General features: G+C 52.9%; 2 protein-coding genes across 2 annotated transcripts; both read right to left on the bottom strand.

Moving 5' to 3' along the window:
- Nucleotides 1–792: 792 nt before the first annotated feature.
- Nucleotides 793–8,868, bottom strand: Mypop (Myb related transcription factor, partner of profilin). The gene is made up of 3 exons (XM_046455835.1): nucleotides 8,770–8,868; nucleotides 7,496–8,064; nucleotides 793–2,088 (listed from the first exon to the last, which is right to left on the bottom strand). The coding sequence occupies exons 2-3, from the start codon at nucleotides 8,010–8,012 to the stop codon at nucleotides 1,385–1,387; spliced, it is 1,221 nt and encodes a 406-aa protein (XP_046311791.1). The 5' UTR covers nucleotides 8,013–8,064; nucleotides 8,770–8,868; the 3' UTR covers nucleotides 793–1,384.
- A 6,816-nt stretch (nucleotides 8,869–15,684) lies between these two features.
- On the bottom strand, nucleotides 15,685–16,077 carry Nanos2 (nanos C2HC-type zinc finger 2). Its single transcript, XM_046455467.1, has one exon. The coding sequence runs from the start codon at nucleotides 16,075–16,077 to the stop codon at nucleotides 15,685–15,687; it is 393 nt and encodes a 130-aa protein (XP_046311423.1).
- Between the last annotated feature and the right edge of the window lie 1,810 nt (nucleotides 16,078–17,887).

Below are 17,887 nucleotides of genomic sequence, written 5' to 3'. Positions count from 1 at the left end.
ATTTGAGCTGAGACCTGAAGAATGTATACATCTAATAGTAGAAAGTAAAGACTCTTACATCTTTATGCTCATTTCACAGATGAGGATAATGGAGGCCCCCAGTTAACAGCTGGCCTGGGCAACACCAGGCCTGAGTCCAGTGTAGTGGTTATTATTTACTTTGCTACCAGACTCTGCAGCAGGCAGTACAAGAGAACCTGTTGCAATTTAGGCATGGGGGTGCACACCTGCAATCTCAGCAGCTCAGGAGGCTGAGGCAGGAGGATCACAAGTTCAAATCCAGCCTCAGCTACTTAGGGAGGCCCTAAACAACTTGGCGAGACCTTGTCTCAAAATAAAAAATAATAATAATTAGAGGGCTGGGGATGTGGCTCAGTGGTTAAGTGTCTCTGGGTTCTATCCCCAGCACCTAAACAAAACCCAAATAGCACCCCCCCCAAAAAAAAAAAAAAAAAAGAAAAGCAAAACAAGTTCCTGTCTTCAAATTCTGGGGGCTATGTGATAAACAGATAAGGCCTGGGTTCACTTAGACATATCATGAAATAGAACTGTGAGAATCTAAGAGGCAGACCCATCTCTGCCTTGGGGAGGGAGATCCAGGACGTTCAGGCTGGTACCTGAAGGATGAGGCAGATTTCATTTGAACACAGAACTTGATGGCTTTAAAGGGGGGGGGGGCTGGAAAACGAACCACCTGCCTCCAACTTGGAGGGGGTGTGGCCTGCCCGGGAGGGGGCGGGGCAGCCGGAGGTGTGGGGCTCTCAGGCTTGTCTCAGACACAGCCTCAAGTAATTGTATGAAAAATAAGTTTATTGATATCTTGTCACCACTGAGGAGAAAGGAGGAGGCTAAGCTCCGGAGGTCAGAGAGGCAATGAGAGGTGGAGGAGCCAACCCACACCTCTCAGTCAGAACCCTGCCCTCCTCTCCTTAGGGTACAGATAGTTACATCCTCTTTGTCATCCATATTCTGATTTGTCTAGCAATTTTTACCCCCTCCAAAGTCTGGGTTGGGGAGGCCCCCACGGGTCAATTCTCTTCAAGTTAAGAACAGGAGTTGTTAGGGCAGAGGGGATGTGCAGACCCGAGAGGTTCCCCCCACCCCAACCCACAAAGGGCATTATAAGAAATAACATAAAATAGATGGCTTAGAAGTCAGGGCTAGGGGAGGCAGCCAGGCAGACAGCATTGTACCAGAGAAAGGGGCTGGGGAAGCCTCCGAAGAGGTCCCCAGAGAATCAGGCACTAACTAGCACAGGGAGTGGGGTGCTCACCCCCTGGAGCAGGGAGCCAGGGTGCAGCAGGGAGGGGTCGGAGCATCGCCCCTCTCGCGACTGCGCCAAGCTGAGGGGAAGGGGCGCAGGCAGCAGCGCGGCAGGGAGGTTTCAGGGCGATTTCCACCGGCCCCGCCTCTTCCGCGCAGGGAACCCTTTCCTCCGCTTGTGTGGGGGGGAGTCGTGCGGAGGGAGCGGGGCTGGGGTCGCCCGGGACGCCCCCTCCTCGCTCCTAGGGGCTATGATGACTCCTCTGGCTGCCACCACAGCCCCATCCACGACAGCAGCCACCACAGACACGGGTTCTGGGGTTGCTTCCACCTTGGGCGCGGGCGGGGGCGGCGGGGGCCTGGGAGGCGCGGGAGGGGGCGGGGGCGGCGGCGCGGGGAGCGGCGCGGGGAGCGGGTCGACCGGGGTTCCCGGCAGAAGGGGCAGCAGGGCGCTGAGGGCCTCGCTCAGTTTGGCCAGTCCCTGCCGAAGGGTGCCAGCCAGCTCCCGGATGGCATTGGCAGTCTCCTGCTGGGCCCGCAGGAAGTCCAGGGAGGGGTCTGGGACCGAGGGCGTGGGAGGAGGCCTAGGAGGGGGCGGGGGGCTGGGAGATGAGGGTGCCACTTGGGCCAGCGGCGCGGGTGGCGGTGGAGGGGCTGAGGGTGGTGGAGACAAGGCCAGGCGGGGCAGCTGGACCGTCTGCAGGGCCGGAGGGGGCGGGGACTCACGCTCCTTGGACCGTGGGCAGCCCCCTTCCTGGGGGTTGCAGGAGGGCCGGGCCCAGGGCTCCGGGCTGCTGGAGCCCCCCTTGCTGTGGGCTGGTGTATCTGTAGAGAGAGACATGCAGGTAAGGTATGCATGATTCCTCCCTCACCCCCAGTTCCTTCATTTCTCCTCTACCCTGGCCCGAAAGATCCTCTAAACTCTTTAAAACCTAAGTCAGGCCAGTGACTCTGGAGGCTGAGGCAGGAGGGTCACAAATTCAGAGCCATTCTCCCCAATATAGTGAGGCCCTAAGCAATAGGGCGAGGTGGAGCACATCTATAATCCCAGAAGCTCAGGAGGCTGAGGCATGAGGATCCTGAGTTCAAAGCTAGCCTTAGTAATTTAGCAAGACACTAAGCAATTAGTGAGGCCCTATCTCAAAATAAAAGATAAAAAGGACTGGGGGTGTGGCTCAGTGGTTAAATGCCCCTGGGTTCAATCCCCAGTACCACCATCATCATAATAATAAAAGAAAATATAAAAAACCTAAGCCAGATCACTCCTTCGAACAGAAGCCTATGACATGGGTCAGTCTTGGTCTCCAGGAGAGAATCAATACATTCAACCTATCAGGCCTGTGCCAGCTTTAGCAGAAAGGGGTCTTGTAAGCCTCCTTTGGGGCCAAGCAGCTCCCATCTCACTCAGAGTAAGAGCCACTCTCTGCCAGGCTGTGAACCATCTGGACACAGCCACACCTCTCAGGCTGCAGTGCTAGACCCCGGGGAGGTGGGAGGCCTGAGACAGAAGTGCTCCAACATTGGAGGTGCTTCTGGAGGCTCTCTCAAACCAGGAGGCCAGGATTTTCCAGTTCTTCCTGGGTCTCCACTCACCTGGGATCTCATTCATACTCCTGAATTTGAACTATCTGTACCCAAAGGCTTCCAGATTCTGGGCCAGCCTGAATTTCTGCCCTGAGCCCGACTTTACTTCCCAGTGTCTCCAGCTGTGTCCTGGGCACAGTCCCTGGACCATGTAATGCCTTGGATGTGCTTGCTCACAGCTAAGCCTTTGATCCTCCCCCACCTCTCCTTCCTCTACCACCCACATCACTGCTGATGGCAGCTTCATCCTTCCAGCTGCAGGGGCTAAACACCTTCACTGTGGTTTTCTTTCTCAAGACACCATCCACTTCAAACACCACTGCCTTCAAGCTAAACACAACACTCAACCTCTTCTCTCTACCTCCCTGGCCCCCACCCTGTTCCAACCACTGTCCCCTCCCACCTGGAGGACTGCTCTTGCCTCCTCACTGGGCTCCCTGTCTCCACTCCTTCTTCATCAGCGGTTCAACCAAAATTCAATCAGGCAACAGGAAAGAAGCTAGTCACAAAGGACCTTGTATGGCATGATTCCATTTACACGAAAGGTCCAGAAGAGGCCAATCTCTAGAGATAGAGTAGATTGGTGGTTGCCTAGGGCTGGGGGAAAATGGCTTAAGTGACTTAGAGGTGCAGGGTTTCTTTTTGGAATGATGAAAATGTTCTCAAATTGATTGTGGTGATGGCTGCACAACTCTGAGTATACTAAAAGCCCCTGAATTGTCTAGGTGGGTTGCATGCTGTGGGAATTACATCTCAACAAAGCTGTTCTAAAAAACATAAGCCAGACACTGTTCTTTCCCTGTTCAAACCCTCCTGAGACCCCCATCCCACTTAGGATAAAGGCAAAGTCTTTGAGGCCCCAAGGTCTGCACTGTTGGTCCCAATTGCCTCCCTGACCTCATCTCCTCCCTTCTTTCTACCTTCCTCACAAGCTCCGGGTACTCTGGCCTCCCTGCTGGCCCTCAAAACTCAGCCTCCTCCTGACTCAGGGCCTTTGCACTTGCTGATGCCCTGGCCTGGGAGGACGTTTCCCCAGATACCTGTTTGGCTTCCTCCTTCATCTCCTCCAGGTTCAAATGCGGGCTCCAGGGGATCATCTTCCTTGACCATCATACAAAGTAGCCACCATCTTCCCTTTTCTCCCTCCTAGCCCTAGCTGGTTTTCTCCCAGCATGCATCTGCCCTGTATGCAGGCCATCTCTGTTATCTGTCTCCTCCTGAAGTCGGTTCCATTTTGCTCACTGCTATTTACCCAGCAGCTAGAATAATGTCTAGTAGCAATTCTTTTTTCTTCAAATGAGAAAAGAACTGTGACCTCCAGAGTTAGCACTGACTGGGCCCAGGGCCCAGGTCCTTGTGGCAGGTCCCAGTGCCCACAGGGCAAGTGCAGCCCTTCCTGCGGAGACCAGGTCTCAGCTCTTCTCTCACGGCCAACACACATGCTGCTCCCTCCCCTATGTCACACCCCACCTGGCCTGGCACCTCCCCTTGCTCAGTTCAGATGTTCCCTCCTTGGGGAAGCTGCCTTCATGTTCCTGGCCAGATCAGATGGTCCTAGTCTCCCCCAAACCACCAGCCACCTCCTGTCTAAGTGCTGGGGGCCCAGCCCCCTGGACCAGCCAGCCTGGGAGGCCAGGAGAGAGATGTTGGACCCGACAGTCCTTGACACATTCCTCATCCAGTCCTCTCAGCCACTCTCTGGGTGGATTCTATTGCTGTTACCCCATTCCACAGATGAGGTGACCTGAGGACCAGAGTGGGGTCCCATAGCAGTGGAAAAGGGGTCTGGATCCAGGCTAGCTCCAGAGCCTGCGCTTTTAACTACAGCTTGGCAGGGGCTGTGACTCTGGGGCAGGGTGGGGGTGTCAAGTCTTCCCTATAAGGAGCATAGAAATTGCGTCACTTGGAAACCTGACTTTTCTAGGCTATTGAATAAAAAGGAATGGAAAGTGACCCAGCCTGCACACCCACAGGGCTCACAGGAGTCAGGGAAAGGACACTATGGCAGCTAAAATCATATGTATTCATAACCTTGGGGCCTCAGTTTTCCCAACTGTAATTGAGCACATGTTTAAAGATGGGACTAAATACTAGAACATCTTCCTGAAGGCCAACCTGGGGATCCCTGAACCCACTATAAATACAGGGTTTAAGACAATGCCTGGCACATAGTAAGTCTTCAATGCTGTTATTCTTTCAAATACTATGTCAGAGATAAATGATCCTTAGTTTGTTGTTTTCTTTGGTACTCAGGATTGAATCCACAGTTACTTTACCACTGAGATACATCCTTAGTCCTTTTTATTTATTTATTTTTAATTGAAAAGACAGAGGCTTTGCTAAGTTGCTGAGACTGGCCTAGAACTTGCAATCCTCATGCCTTGGTCTCCCCAGTTGCTGGGGTTACAGGAGTACATCACCATGCCCAGTTTATAAATACTCTAACTGCCCGAGGCTGCCCCAGGCCCCATTTCTGTCCTTCAATATGAGCAGTTCTCCATTTATGAGTTTCACACAGTGTGGGAGTCTAATGATGGATGTTTTCAGCCCATACTTGCCTCAGGGACTTTGCACATGCTGCTTCCTCAGCTGGAAACCATCTACTAGGCTCAATCTCTCCATTTAGGACTCTGCTTCCTTTTACCACCTCTGAGAAGCCCTCCTGGAATGCCCTGCCTATACTGCTCCCTTCTATCATTTACTACTTTCTTAATATGCAGTATTTTTCTTCCTGATATATGATATGTTTGGGGGGCTACTTGTTTGTGGCCTGCTTCCCCCAACTACAACGTCAGCTCTGTAAGGGAAGGGAATTCATCTTTTTATCTATAGTATTCTCAGCACCTGCAATACTGCCTTGCCTTGGAAGAGGTTCTCAATAAATACTTATTGAACAAGTGAATTAATAAAGCATTATAAAAAATAACTTTGTCCTCTGTGCTCTGGTTCATTGGGGCCATTTTACAAAAACATCAAGGTTTAAGTCAAACTGAGAAAGGTCCTGAACTGAGAATGTGACTTTCCTGCTCAAGACACTTTTATGCCTCTGAAATTCCCATATGATGAAGTCCAAAGTCCTGACCTTGACTTACAAGCCATGTGTAATCAGATTCTGGTATACCCATTAACTCTCAGTAACTCAATAAAATATCAATTATTGTTGCTGGGCAATATACCCAGTGGTTAAGTGCATGGACTGGGAGTTGGGACAAACACATGTGCTGGGTCCCCACACTCTTGCTGTGTGACCTTGGGTGGGAGAATGAGCCTCTATGAATCATATGCTCTTGAGTTGCCTTATCCATGTTCCTTGTTTTCTCAAACCCTTCACTATGAATAAAATTCAAACTCCCCACCATAGCCTAGCATAGTCTCAACTTTGCCCACCTTTCTGACTTCATCTAAAAACTTTTGTTCAATGTTTTTGCTTCAAAAAATTGGCTTTTTTTTTTTTTTTTTGCCTCTGTGCATTGCACATGCTCTTCCCTTTATCAGGAATACTTTCTCTACTCTTCTTCATTCTGTTTTTTTCTTTTCTTTTTCCATACCAAGGATTGAACCCAGGGGCACTTAACTACTGAGCCACACCCCCAGCCCTTTTTTGTTTTTTTATTTTGAGATGGGGTCTCTCTAAGTTGCTTAGGACCTGGCTAAACTGCTGAGGCTGGCTTTGAACTTGCAATTCTCCCGCCTCAGTGTCAGAGCTGCTGAGATTACAGGCCTGTGCCAATACTCCTGGCTGTTTCATGCATGCTGTGTCTCATTCAGCTCTGACATCCCCTCCTCCATCCCCCAACCCCCAGGCTGAGCCAGATGCAGTCTCTGGACTCCTACAACCCCTGGGTTCCCCTGCCCCAGCCAGTCCCATCACTCATATCCATCGCTGTTTCCCCCAGCTGTCCCAGTCACTGATGTGTTATACCATCTAGCACAGGGCAGGTATTCAGAAATGGAGTAGAAGAAATGATAATCCAGAGACTAGGCTAAGCAGGAAGTGAGTCTCTGTACCCAGTTCTCCATACCTGTACTGGAGGCATGACCTTGAGAAAATTACCAGGCTTCTCCAGTCTTTGACTTATAAATTAGTGAAACACTATGTACTTCCCAGCATTAACCATTATACCCAGGGCTAACCTTGACTGTTAGCAGACTCTGTACAAAGCAATTCGCCCAAATTAACTCATTTAGTCTTCCCGGCAACCCCTGAAGGTGGAGACTATTCTTATCTTCACTTTACAGATGCAGAAAGTGATGTACAGAGGCAGAAAGTGACACGCAGTGGCTTCTGGGATGCCATAGTTGAGTGGCAAAATTGTGACTGGCACCCTATTTGGAGACAGTCTACTTCCAGAATCACTACCCTTAGGATGAGTTTAATGAGTCCTGCCTGTTCAGAGATGATCCCCGGGGTGGACTCAAGCCAGGTCTCCTAGGTCTGGTTCCATTCTTGACTCTGGCAGTCATTAGCTGTGAGACCTGAAGCAAGTCATTTTATTTTTCTGAGCTTAATTTTCCCAACGGTATAATGGGGACAACAGCACCCGCTTCCCAGAGTTGTAGTTAGGATCTGCTTAGCTACATAAAGGACTTGAACAACGCAAGAAGACTGTGCATTTGCATTCGCTGAGGTGATGGTGAAGGAACTCACCTGCCCGTCGGTCCTCCCTGCGGTCCTCCGACAACACGTAGCGCTGGGCACAGGCGCTAGGGGCGGGCGGCTGTGAGGAGGCGGGCGGCTGTGACGGGGCGGCTGCAGGGGGCTCCTCTGGCCCGGCACCAGCCCCTGATCCCCCCACACCAGGACCCAGGATGGCGAAAATGGTCTCCTCCTCCGCGGAGAAGGCGTCCTCAGCGGCGGGCCCGGCACCCTGCGTGGAGTGCGGCACGCGGGCCAGCTTCTCCTTGGTGCGGCGCTTGAAGTCGTTCCAGCGCTTCTGCACCTCTTGGCCCGTGCGCTTCCAGCTGGTGATGCCGTTGATCTTGGCGGCTATGCCGTCCCACACGCGCCGCCGCTCCGCCACGCTCACCCGACGGCTCTGCGCGCCGTAGAGCTGCGGGTAGTGGGCGCGCACCTCCCGGATCAGGATCTGGTTCTCTTCGAACGAGAAGCGCGGCTTGCGCAGCCGGGTGGTTTCTTCCGCTTCGCCCGCCGCCGCTGAGGCCATGGCGCCCCCCGACGCCGCTGTCCGGCCGCCTGGCGCATGGGGGGCGCCGGCGCTGCGGGCAAAGGGCGTACAGCGCTGGCCGGGGCTCAGTGTCCCCCGCCGCCCGGACAAGGGCTCCTAAGTCCCCTGGGCAGGGGTGGGGGCGGGGGCGGGGACGGCGGGCTGTCAGAAGTGCCTACTGATAGCTGACACCGGCTGAGCGCTCATTCTGTGCTTCTCGCGGCGCAGAGTGCCTCGCCAAAGAGTTGATGGAAATTGGGGGAGGGTCTGGAGGGATGGAGGGAAATAAAGAAAAGTGGAAGGAAAGGAGGTGTCTGCAGGAGTTAGAGGAGAACGGGGGCACGGGAGAAGAGCAAAGGGAAGGAGAATGCGGATGTCTCGGGGGCCAAAGAAGCATGGGGATAAGGAGAAGCCGAAGGGACTATGCAGCAAGAGGACATCTAGAGCAGAGAGGCGCTCTGGGGGTTCCGAGGGCAATGGGGGGTCTGTAAGACCCATGAGACGGGGCCCTGAGAGGATATGTCAGGAAATAGCGGTGAGATGGGAGCTAATGGGTCAGCGACAGAGCTGGGACGATAAAATATTAGGGATTAGGGTCTGCGGGGATTATGGGGGCGCTGGGATTGCCAGGAATTGAGGAGACCTCCGGAGATAACGGGGGTCCGAGACCAGCAGGGGACAACGGAGGTTATTTGGGACTTCAGAAAGAGTGAGGGTCGCGGAGGGGGGGGACCGAGTCGGGCCGCGGGTCACTCACCGGCGCCGCCGCAGCCCCTGCCTGCCGGTGGGTCAGGGCTCGGGCGTCTGCGGCCTCTTTCCTCCCCCCGCCCTCTCCCTCCCCTCTCTTGAGCCCCGCCCCCGGCCGCGCCGAGAGCCAAGGCGCACGCGCGCCTAGCGCCAGTCAGCCCAGACAACCTCACAGCCCGAGATTCATTCTCATTTCCCCAACACGGCGCAAGCGCACAATTGCCCTCTAGCGGGCTCGACCAGCAGGCTGCAGCTGCGCAGCCGCAAATTTAGCGCTGAGCTCGTTCCACTAGCCTCCTGGTTCTACAACTACGCACGCGCGAACTCCTGTCGCGCGCAGGCGCGTCCCTCGTTCCCCGCGGGTTTTGGTACCTGGGCTTGATCCCAAGGCAGACAGAATGGAACTGCTGGGACAGCGCTAGGACCGAGCGGCGCCTCTGCCTTTCTACAGTTTTTCAGCCCACTCGGCATTCTAACTACGCAAGAGTCTAGAGAAAGGGGAGGGAGGCCGAGCTGGAAAGGATGGGAAGCACTTCGTCTCCATGACAACTGCGTGGGTGGTGTGGGGGTGGCATTAGGGAACCTCAACGCCACCACCCTTACCAGCCCCTGCTCCCGGCACCGGCGGACTAACTACCGCCTACGAGTTGAGGCGGGGCACCCTGGGGATACTCCGCCTCCGGCGATGCAGTAACCATAGCAACCCACCAACCTCCCAATCACTTTGGGAGGCCCCCTGTCCACACATTTACGTCACGGCTTGGAGAGGGAGATCTGAGGGAGGAGTTTCTTGGCCGCCCCGCAGGGAGGTTGATCTTGGTGCGGGCCCACTTTAAGGAAAGCACGGAGACGGGAGTGAATCTGGAGAACCGGTTGAATGAACTGGATGAGCGGATGAGGCAGTTAAGTCCGATTAAATTTTGTTTAGCATCCTGCAGGAGTCTTCAAGGTCATTCAGCAAAGAGGACTACAATCATCAATTCAGCAACTGTTTTATGAGTCGCTCACATAGCTTCAGGTGTAATGAACAGAAAAAGTCAAAACTCCCTACTCTTATCGAGCACATATTTAGTTGAGAGAAACAGATGATAAAAGAAAATGTATAGGTGAGAAGGAGGAAAATAAAGAAAGGAAAGGGGGTAGAGGATGGAGGTGTTTGGGCCTGGATGTCTGTGATCTTTTTTTGTTGTTTTGTTTTTCGAAGTGATGGTGATGGAACTCAGGGCTTCACACATGCTAGACAAGGGCTTCACTACGGAGCTCCTCCCCCGACCCCTGTAATTTTAAAATAAGGTGGGTAGTAAAGGCCTCGCTGAGTAGATGACCACTGAATTGAGACATGAAGGAAGTGGGAAAGCAAGTGCAGCCAGAGATGAGACTGTGTGTGCTGTGTTCCACGAGCACTGAAGAGGCCAATGGAGCTGATGTAAAGAGGACCAGATCGTGTGCAGCCATTATTCTGAGTAAGGTGAGAGGCATGGAGGGCTGTGAGTAGAGGAAGGTGAGCTCTGACCCAGGCATAGCTGACTTGAGGGAGCCAGGATGGGACGTGAGTGTCCAGTGAGGAGGTGCCTGCAGTGGTTCAGGAGAGACAGGTATTGGCTGCTCCAACCAGGGTCCTGGTAGCCCTGGAGGTGGAATTGGATATGGTATGAGAGAAGAGGAGGAGACAAGGTGACTTTGGCTTGAGTGAAGGAAAGGATGGAACTTCCAGATGTGAGGATGGGCAGGGCTCCAAGATGATGAAGAGTTCAACTTTACTCAAACTTGAGTTGCACATTAGTTAAGTATGAATGTTAGATATTTGAGTCTGGACTTGAGGACAGACATCCAGGCTTGAGAGATAAATTTGGGAGTTGTCAGTATGTGACATTTAATTCCGGAGGACTAGGTGGGTTACTAAGGAAGCAGATGTAGATAGAGAAGAGTTCTGAAGCCTGAGGCTGCACATTCCTACATGCAAGGTAAGGGCAGAAATCAGCGAAGGTACCAAGGAGGAGCAGGGCTGTGTGGTGGCCCAGAGGCCAAGTAAAGGGTGATTTTGAGAACAAGGGAAAGACACAGGGTGCCAAATGCTGCCCAGAGGCCAAGCCCAGTGTAAACTGAGAACTGGCCACCAGAGCTAGCAAATATGGAGATTGTCAGTGATCTATATTCATTTGTAGTACTGGGATCAAATTCTGGTCCACACACAATCTAGGGAAGTGCTTTTCAGCCGAGCTGTATTCTCACTTCAGTTGTACAATCCTTTTTTTTTTTTTGAGGGCCGTACCGGGGATTGAACTCAGGAGCACTTAATCACAGAGCCACGTCCCCAGTCTCTTTTGTACTTTGTTTAGAGACAAGTTCTCACTGAATTGCTTAGCACCTCACTTTTGTTAAGGCTGGTTTTGAACTTGCAATCCTCCTGTCTCAGCCTCCCAAGCCACTGGGATCAGTTATATAATCTTGAAAGAGCATTTTTGCTGGGCACAGTGATGCACTCCTGTAACCATTCACACAGGAGACTGAGGCAGGAGGATGACAAGTTTGAGGCTAGCAAGACCCTGTCTCAAAACTTAAAAAAAAAAAAAAGAAGAAGAAGAAGAAGACTGGGATTTGAGCTCAGAGTGGAGCACCTCTGGATTCAATTCCCAGTGCTGAAGGGCGGGGGAAGCATTTTTGGTGGTCTGGTGAGAGTGATGGCTAATTGAGTGTGTTCAGGAGAGGGTTTAGCAAAGACAGTCCTTTCTAGCATTCAAGTGGAAACATGGGTCTTATTTGGAAGAGAGCTTGGGGTCACGTGAGACTTATTTAATATAAGAAATCTGACTGGTTTCTGTAGAGGAGATTGAGGCTGCAGAGGAGAGAGGGGAGAGCATTTAAGTCCATAAGACTAAGAGGTCACTCATGGAGCAGGTGCAACTCCTTGAGTTGGTCCAGTGGGTTTGACCCAGAGCACAAGTGGAAGGGGACTAAGGGGCCTGGGTCCTGCAGCGGCAGGGGAGGGGATGCAGGGCTGCTGCAGGCATGAGGAGAGCTGTAGGGTCAGGAGACGTGAACATTCTCTGTTGTGGTCTCAGTAGAGCAGGAAGCTGGGTCACGGGTGACGGGGAGATGCTGGGTTAGGGGACAAGAGATATAAACTTGGGAGTCGTCAGGGTCTCATTGGGGACGGGGAAATGTTGACAAGTAGAGCCAACCTGAGATTGCTGGTGATGAAACTGGAGTGAGGCAGGCCCTGGGGTGTGTTTCTCTGGTCCTGCTTTTGTGAGCAGTGGCCAGCTGGTCTTAGGTGAGGTCCCGCCATGTGTCATGAGATCAGGGTCCCCACAGGGCATTATGGGCAATGTTTTAAAGGAGGTTGAACATGAGCTGTAAGCAGGGTTGAGCAGGGAAGGACAGGGGCTGAGTGTCAGGAGAGAGCCAGAGGAGTGGACAGTCAGCGGACATCTGGGGCAGGGGTGAGGAGGGAACTGGGGACAGGGAAGGGAGAGACTAGATCAGGGCAGACCGTGGCATGGTTGGGAATGAACTGGAGAGACAGTTTGAGAGGATTCAGAGCAATGGGAAGGGAGGGGAGGGGAAGTATAGGGGACACCCAGGTCCCTAGCCCAGGAACCAGATGAAGGTGTGGTTTCACCTAGGATATGGTGGTTGTGGGCTGCTCACTGAGTGTAGTGGCTGTTGCTGCTTGTGTCCCAACCCCCAGCCCTTCAGTATGTGACCTTCTCTGAAAATAGGTCATTGGAGATGTCCTTAGTTAAGGTGAGGTCATGCTGCAGTAGGGTGGGCCCTTGATCCCAAATAATTAGTGTCCTTGTAAGAAGAGGACAGAGGTACTCAGACTGCAGAGGGCTGAGAGGCAGAGGCAGGAGCAGTGCAGCCTCAAGCCAGGGAAGGGCCAGGGCTCTTGGAAGCGGGAGGCCTCCCACATCTTGATCTCAGGTGCCGGCCTCCGGGACCAGGCGTCCATTTGTTTTGTTTGTTGGTTTCTTCTTTCTTCCACTGGAAATTGACCCCAAGGGCACTCTACTGCTGAGCTACATCTCCAGCCCTTTTTATTTTTTCTTTTAAGACAGGGTCTCACTAAGTTGCTGAGGGTCTCCCAAAGTTGCTGAGCTGGCCTTGAACTTGAGTTTCTGTGAGGGTGGATGCATCACTGTGCCTGGCCGGTTCCTTTGTTTGGAACCACTGGGCTTGTGGCACTTTGTGACAACAGCCCTAGGAGACGAATTGCTGGGCTGCAGGCTCCCTGGGAGTCTGGGGGGAGAGGCTAGGGCCTTGGTTCCTCAGCTCCCTGAGCGTCCCCAGTTCTAGTTCAGACAATAATTGTTGAATAAATGACTCAATTCATTACCAAAAAATTTGATGATCGTGATTTGTCTGTCTCCAACCCTGAGCCTCTCCAGGGTGTTCATCACTTCCAGAAATTTCACCTTGGATGTCCCCAGGTACTCTGTATCCTCCATTCCCCAGCTGACTCAGCATCTGCCCTTTCTCACTTTTGCAGATCTACACCCCCCCCCCCATCCTGAGTCCTGAGTATTTTCCTGAGCACTGAGCATGAGTAGTTCTCCCAAGTACTGAGGACACCATCCATTGCTTTCCATAACCGCTGCCCACACCTTGTCAGGGATCAGTCCCTTTAAACTGTCACTCAGTTGAGAGGCCATTGGCCTAGATATGAATCAGAAAGGGGTGCCCTTCCTCCAGTGGGCAGAGCAGGAACAGCAGGACCCCTGCTGGGTGCTCTTGTGTAGGACTCCCCCTGCCCGCCATGCCGGCACCCCAGCTCTGAACTTGGGCTTCTTTTATTTTCCCCCACTGTTTGGTTCCACCTGCGAGTCAGGCTCCTGGGGGCAGAGCTGCGTATTCAGAGGAGCTGTGAGTGGAGGACTTAGCTGGGGTCTTTGGTTCTCCCTGTAACCAGTGTCTGGATGAAGAATCCACAGAGTCCACGGGTGGATTTGAGCGTCTTGAGAACGAACACTAAAGGCCAGGTTCTCTCCAGGGTCAGCAACATCCTGAACTCTCTGCGCGCCCCACCCCGTCCTCCACTCTGATCTTCTGTCCTAGCCAGCTTCCTGCACATTCTGCAAACACACCAGGTTCCCAGTGCCACCTCAGGACCTTTGAACTTGCTCTCCCTCTGCCAGGAATGCCCTCCTCCAGATACTCTGTTGGTCCCGCCTTTCATTTGGACTCTGTTCAGATGTGACCCACCTGACCACCAGCCTCTTCCACTCTCCCTCTGCTACCCGACCTTGTTGTCCTTCACTGGGCTTCTCACCCTCTAAACATTATTTTAGCACCCTCCACTAGAATGTCAGCTCCACGAGGGCAGGGACCTTGTCTATTTTGATCCCACTGTTTCCCCAGTGCCCAGAACAGTGGCACCTAAGAGATACTCAATAAAAAATTGTGCAACAATGGAATAAAAACCCCGTGATAATACACGCAGCATTTTGTGCTGGTGTGTATGTTTCCTGGGAGGCTCCATATTTTCCAATACTTATCTAGGGAGGCCTGGGAGCCCCAAATTTAAGAACTACCCAAAAGTCAAATCTTACAGGGTGGGATGGGAACCCCCAGAGGGAATCTGGGGTCAAGGAGCAGGCTGGGTAGGAACCTGGGAACCCGGACACATGGGGACAGGGCTGGAGAGGAGCCCTGCATCCTTTCCCACCCCACCTGCTGCTTCCTGGGATTTGGGGCAAATACAGCTCCTGGGCACCCTCCCCCATCTCCAAGGGCAGGGCCAGGAGACAAGGCAGAAATACAAGTACTTCAAGGACAAGTCAAAACGATCTTTATTCACCAGAGCTCAATGCCCAGGCCCTCCATTCTGAGCCAAAAAGCAACCAACTTGTTGTGCTCCATTTGTGTAAAATAAATAATAAATAAATAAATAAATAAGCAAGCAACCAATCAACCAACCAACTTAAAATCTGACCAGGGCTCTCTCTTTTGTCCATAAATAAATAAATAAACAAACAAACCAACTTAAAATCTGAGAAGGGCTCACTCTTTTGCCCTCAAATAGATAAATAGATATATAGATAGATAAATAGATAAATAAGGCCACCAACTTAAAATCTGACCAGGGCTCTCGTTTGCCCTTAAAACAAAATCTAGGCAGTTGCCATATTCCCATCCAGGCAGGCAGATCTTTTTCCCGTGGGAGATTCACAAATTTAACTGTTGGAGGATGAAAAAGTCACCTCTCATGATTTGGGGGTGGGGGGAGGTGGCAGGGAGATGCATCTCACTGCAGGAAGGTCCCACGGGGAACTGGAGTTGGGGACAGCAGCGGAGTGAAATGGGTTGAAGAATGAAGAACAACAAGGGAGCCTGAGAGTGTCTGCTCACCACAAGGCCGCACTCCAGGTAGCCTGGGAAGACACAGGGTCCCTTGCCTCAGCTCCTGGCGTAAGGCGATGAAGGCAGGGAGGAATGAACAGCGTGGTCCCTGCTGCCTCCGTGGGTCTGCAGGTGCTGAAGGACCAGGGAAGGTGGGTGTGGAGCCAGCGCCCATTCTCAAGTTCTCGGTGGGAGCGTCGGGCCAGCTTGTCACCCACTCCAAATTCTGAGGCCAGTTTGGAGAAGCACACGGGGTCCTGTGGGGCCAGGGATCCGGGGTTCCCCCAGGCCTGGGGCTGAGAAGTCAAAGGAGCAGGGCTAGTGCTACCAGCAGGCCCCAGAAGGACTGAAGTTCTGAGACCTGTGGCCCAGAGACAGCCACGGGGGCGGGCGGGAGTGCTCAGCGCAGGGCTCCTGCGCCAGGCCTGGCTGCCAGCAGCCTCCGTTATTTGGGGATCCAGCAGGGATGGAGTGCTGGGGGCCAGGGATCCCAGGGCTGTGGGAGTGGGAGGGAGGGTGGAGGGACTGGGTGGGGCTGATCCGGGAGGGGTGCGGGGTGCGGGCGGTGGGCACCTCATGGTCCTCAGTGCTTGACCTTGCGGCCGGCTGAGTTGCGTCCACTGCGGCGGTAGAGGGACTGCTGGTTGCCGTTAAGAGGGCAATACTTGAGAGTGTGGGCCTGGCCCCCGGTGGCGCCGCACAGGGGACACACGTAGTGCCTCAGGATGGGACACAGCACCACGCCCTCGGCTGTCTTCAGCTTGTGGGAGGAGTAGACGTGGCGGGACTCCCCGTTGTGCTTGCAGAAGTTGCAGAGGGCAGTCCCCAGCCCCTGATCCTGCCCCAGCTGGGGGCCAGGTCCCTGCTCCTCCAGCTCCTCTGCCTCCAGCCTCTGGCTCCTGCTCTGGGTCAGAGTCAGCACCACCTGGTTCAGGTTGAGGTAGTCCTTCCACATGTCAAAGGGTGGCAGCTCCATGGCAGGGGGCGGCTAGAGGGGGGCTGGGCCTGAGGACCTGTGGGCAGGAGCAGCAGTGTTTTGTGGAGCAAAGGAGCTGCACCCCCTTTTATACTCCCCAGAGCCCCTTCTAAGCAAAGGTGGAGCTTAGTATTTAAAGGGCCCACTCCTGCCTATGACCCCCATTTGACTCTGGTCTCCCACGGAGGTCCAGAAGGCGGTCATTTCCAGGTCCAGGTCCTGTTGCCTCCAAGGTGCTGTGAGTCCTCTGCAAAGGCCCTTCCACTCCCTGGGCCTCAGTTTCCCTGTCTGCTCAATTAGGATATATGGTTTTAAATGCACTCACCATCCTCCTTTCTCCAAGGCTGGAGGGTGCTCCCTTTGAATCCTCCAGAGCCATTGCTATTCTTTGTAACTGTCCCTTATTGTGAGCCAGACACTGGACGGTACAATTACCTGCATGATCTGACTTAGTCCTCATAATATTTCCATGAGGGCCACAGTCATGATCTTGTTTTATGGATGCTGACTGAGGCTCTGGAAGGGAAACTCATTGGCCCATGGTCACACAGCATGCAATTGGCAGGAGTGGGCCTGTGGAACTCCAAAGCAAGTCCTTCTTAAACCTTTTTATCAATCCTAAAGTGGAAGCCACTTTTCCCCTCCTGCTATGCTGGGAATGAAACCCAGGGCCTTGAGCATGCTAGGCAAGTACTAGACCACTGATTTACATTCTCAACTACTTTTGTGTGTGTGTGTGTGCATGTGCTTGTGAATGTGTGTGCTCTAGGGATTGAACATAGGGCCTTGCCCAAGCTAAGCATGCACTTTACCACTGAGCCACACCTCCAGACCCAGAAGGAGACACTTAGTCAAGGAATATTTATTGGGCATATGCTACAGTGCTCAGTGCACATGATCTCTTTGAATGTCAAGGAGGTGACAACGATTATTTACATTTTATAAAGGAGAAAAAGAGACTGTGAAGTTAAAGAATGTACTTAAGGTCACACAGTAGGGAAGAGGCAGAGTTGAGATTGACACCTATGTCTTTTTTTTTTTTTTTTTTTTTATTTATTTATTTTTAAGTTTTCGGTGGACACAACATCTTTGTTTGTATGTGGTGCTGAGGAGGATCGAACCCGGGCCGCACGCATGCCAGGCGAGCGCACTACCGCTTGAGCCACATCCCCAGCCCGACACCTATGTCTTATCTCCAGAAACACTGGGAATTAATGTTAGAAGGGGCAGAGGACCCTGGCCGTGAGTTGAGCACAATTTTCCCATAGTTTGGAGAGGGGACAGAGAGCATCATCAATAAGTGCTCAGGAAGCAGCCCCAGGTTCAACCCTGGCTACTCCCTGCAGCTCTGAACAGCTGGTTATTTAACTCTGCCCAGCCTCAGTTTCCTCTTGTGTTGTTCCAAGATGATGTCAGCACCTGCCCCAGAGCACGGACTGCTGTTGTGATCACTAAGTCCCAGCACAGAGCCCGGCCTGGGTCAGGTGCTCATGAAATGGCACGATGGTGACTCAGGCACAATTAATGCAATAAGCCTAGGGACTCCCTTGCTGAAGGTCTCCTTGGGGCCAGTCCCATGCCCGGGGCTCTCATTGAACACCCCCTTCCCCAGACCCTGGGAAGGAGGGTCTATTAAAAGTCCCATTGCACAGAGAGCTTGTCCCAAGTCATATATGGTCAGTAAGTGGTAAGGTGCAGGCAGGGCTGTCTGTCTCCAAACCCAGGCATCCTCCTGTCCCCTGTGAGCCAAATGTAAGTGATCAGGGACAGCAGCAGAGCTTGGAGTGTCCTGCCTCTTACAGGCAGAGCC

The sequence above is a fragment of the Marmota monax genome, unplaced genomic scaffold (genome assembly GCF_021218885.2).
Source record: "Marmota monax isolate L192 unplaced genomic scaffold, Marmota_monax_Labrador192_F-V1.1 WCK01_AAM20220418_F8-fsc00149, whole genome shotgun sequence".
NCBI lineage: Eukaryota > Metazoa > Chordata > Mammalia > Rodentia > Sciuridae > Marmota > Marmota monax.
This window is presented reverse-complemented; position numbering and strand designations above follow the sequence as displayed.

What these genes read in the sequence shown, in the direction of transcription:
- Mypop (XM_046455835.1), bottom strand. Translation starts at nt 8,012, where the DNA reads ATGGCCTCAGCGGCGGCGGGCGAAGCGGAAGAAACCACCCGGCTGCGC. An exon ending in CAGGGAGGACCGACGGGCAG is followed by an intron (nt 2,089 to 7,495) that starts GTGAGTTCCTTC and finishes CTCTCTCTACAG; the next exon opens with ATACACCAGCCCACAGCAAG.
- Nanos2 (XM_046455467.1), bottom strand. Translation starts at nt 16,077, where the DNA reads ATGGAGCTGCCACCCTTTGACATGTGGAAGGACTACCTCAACCTGAAC.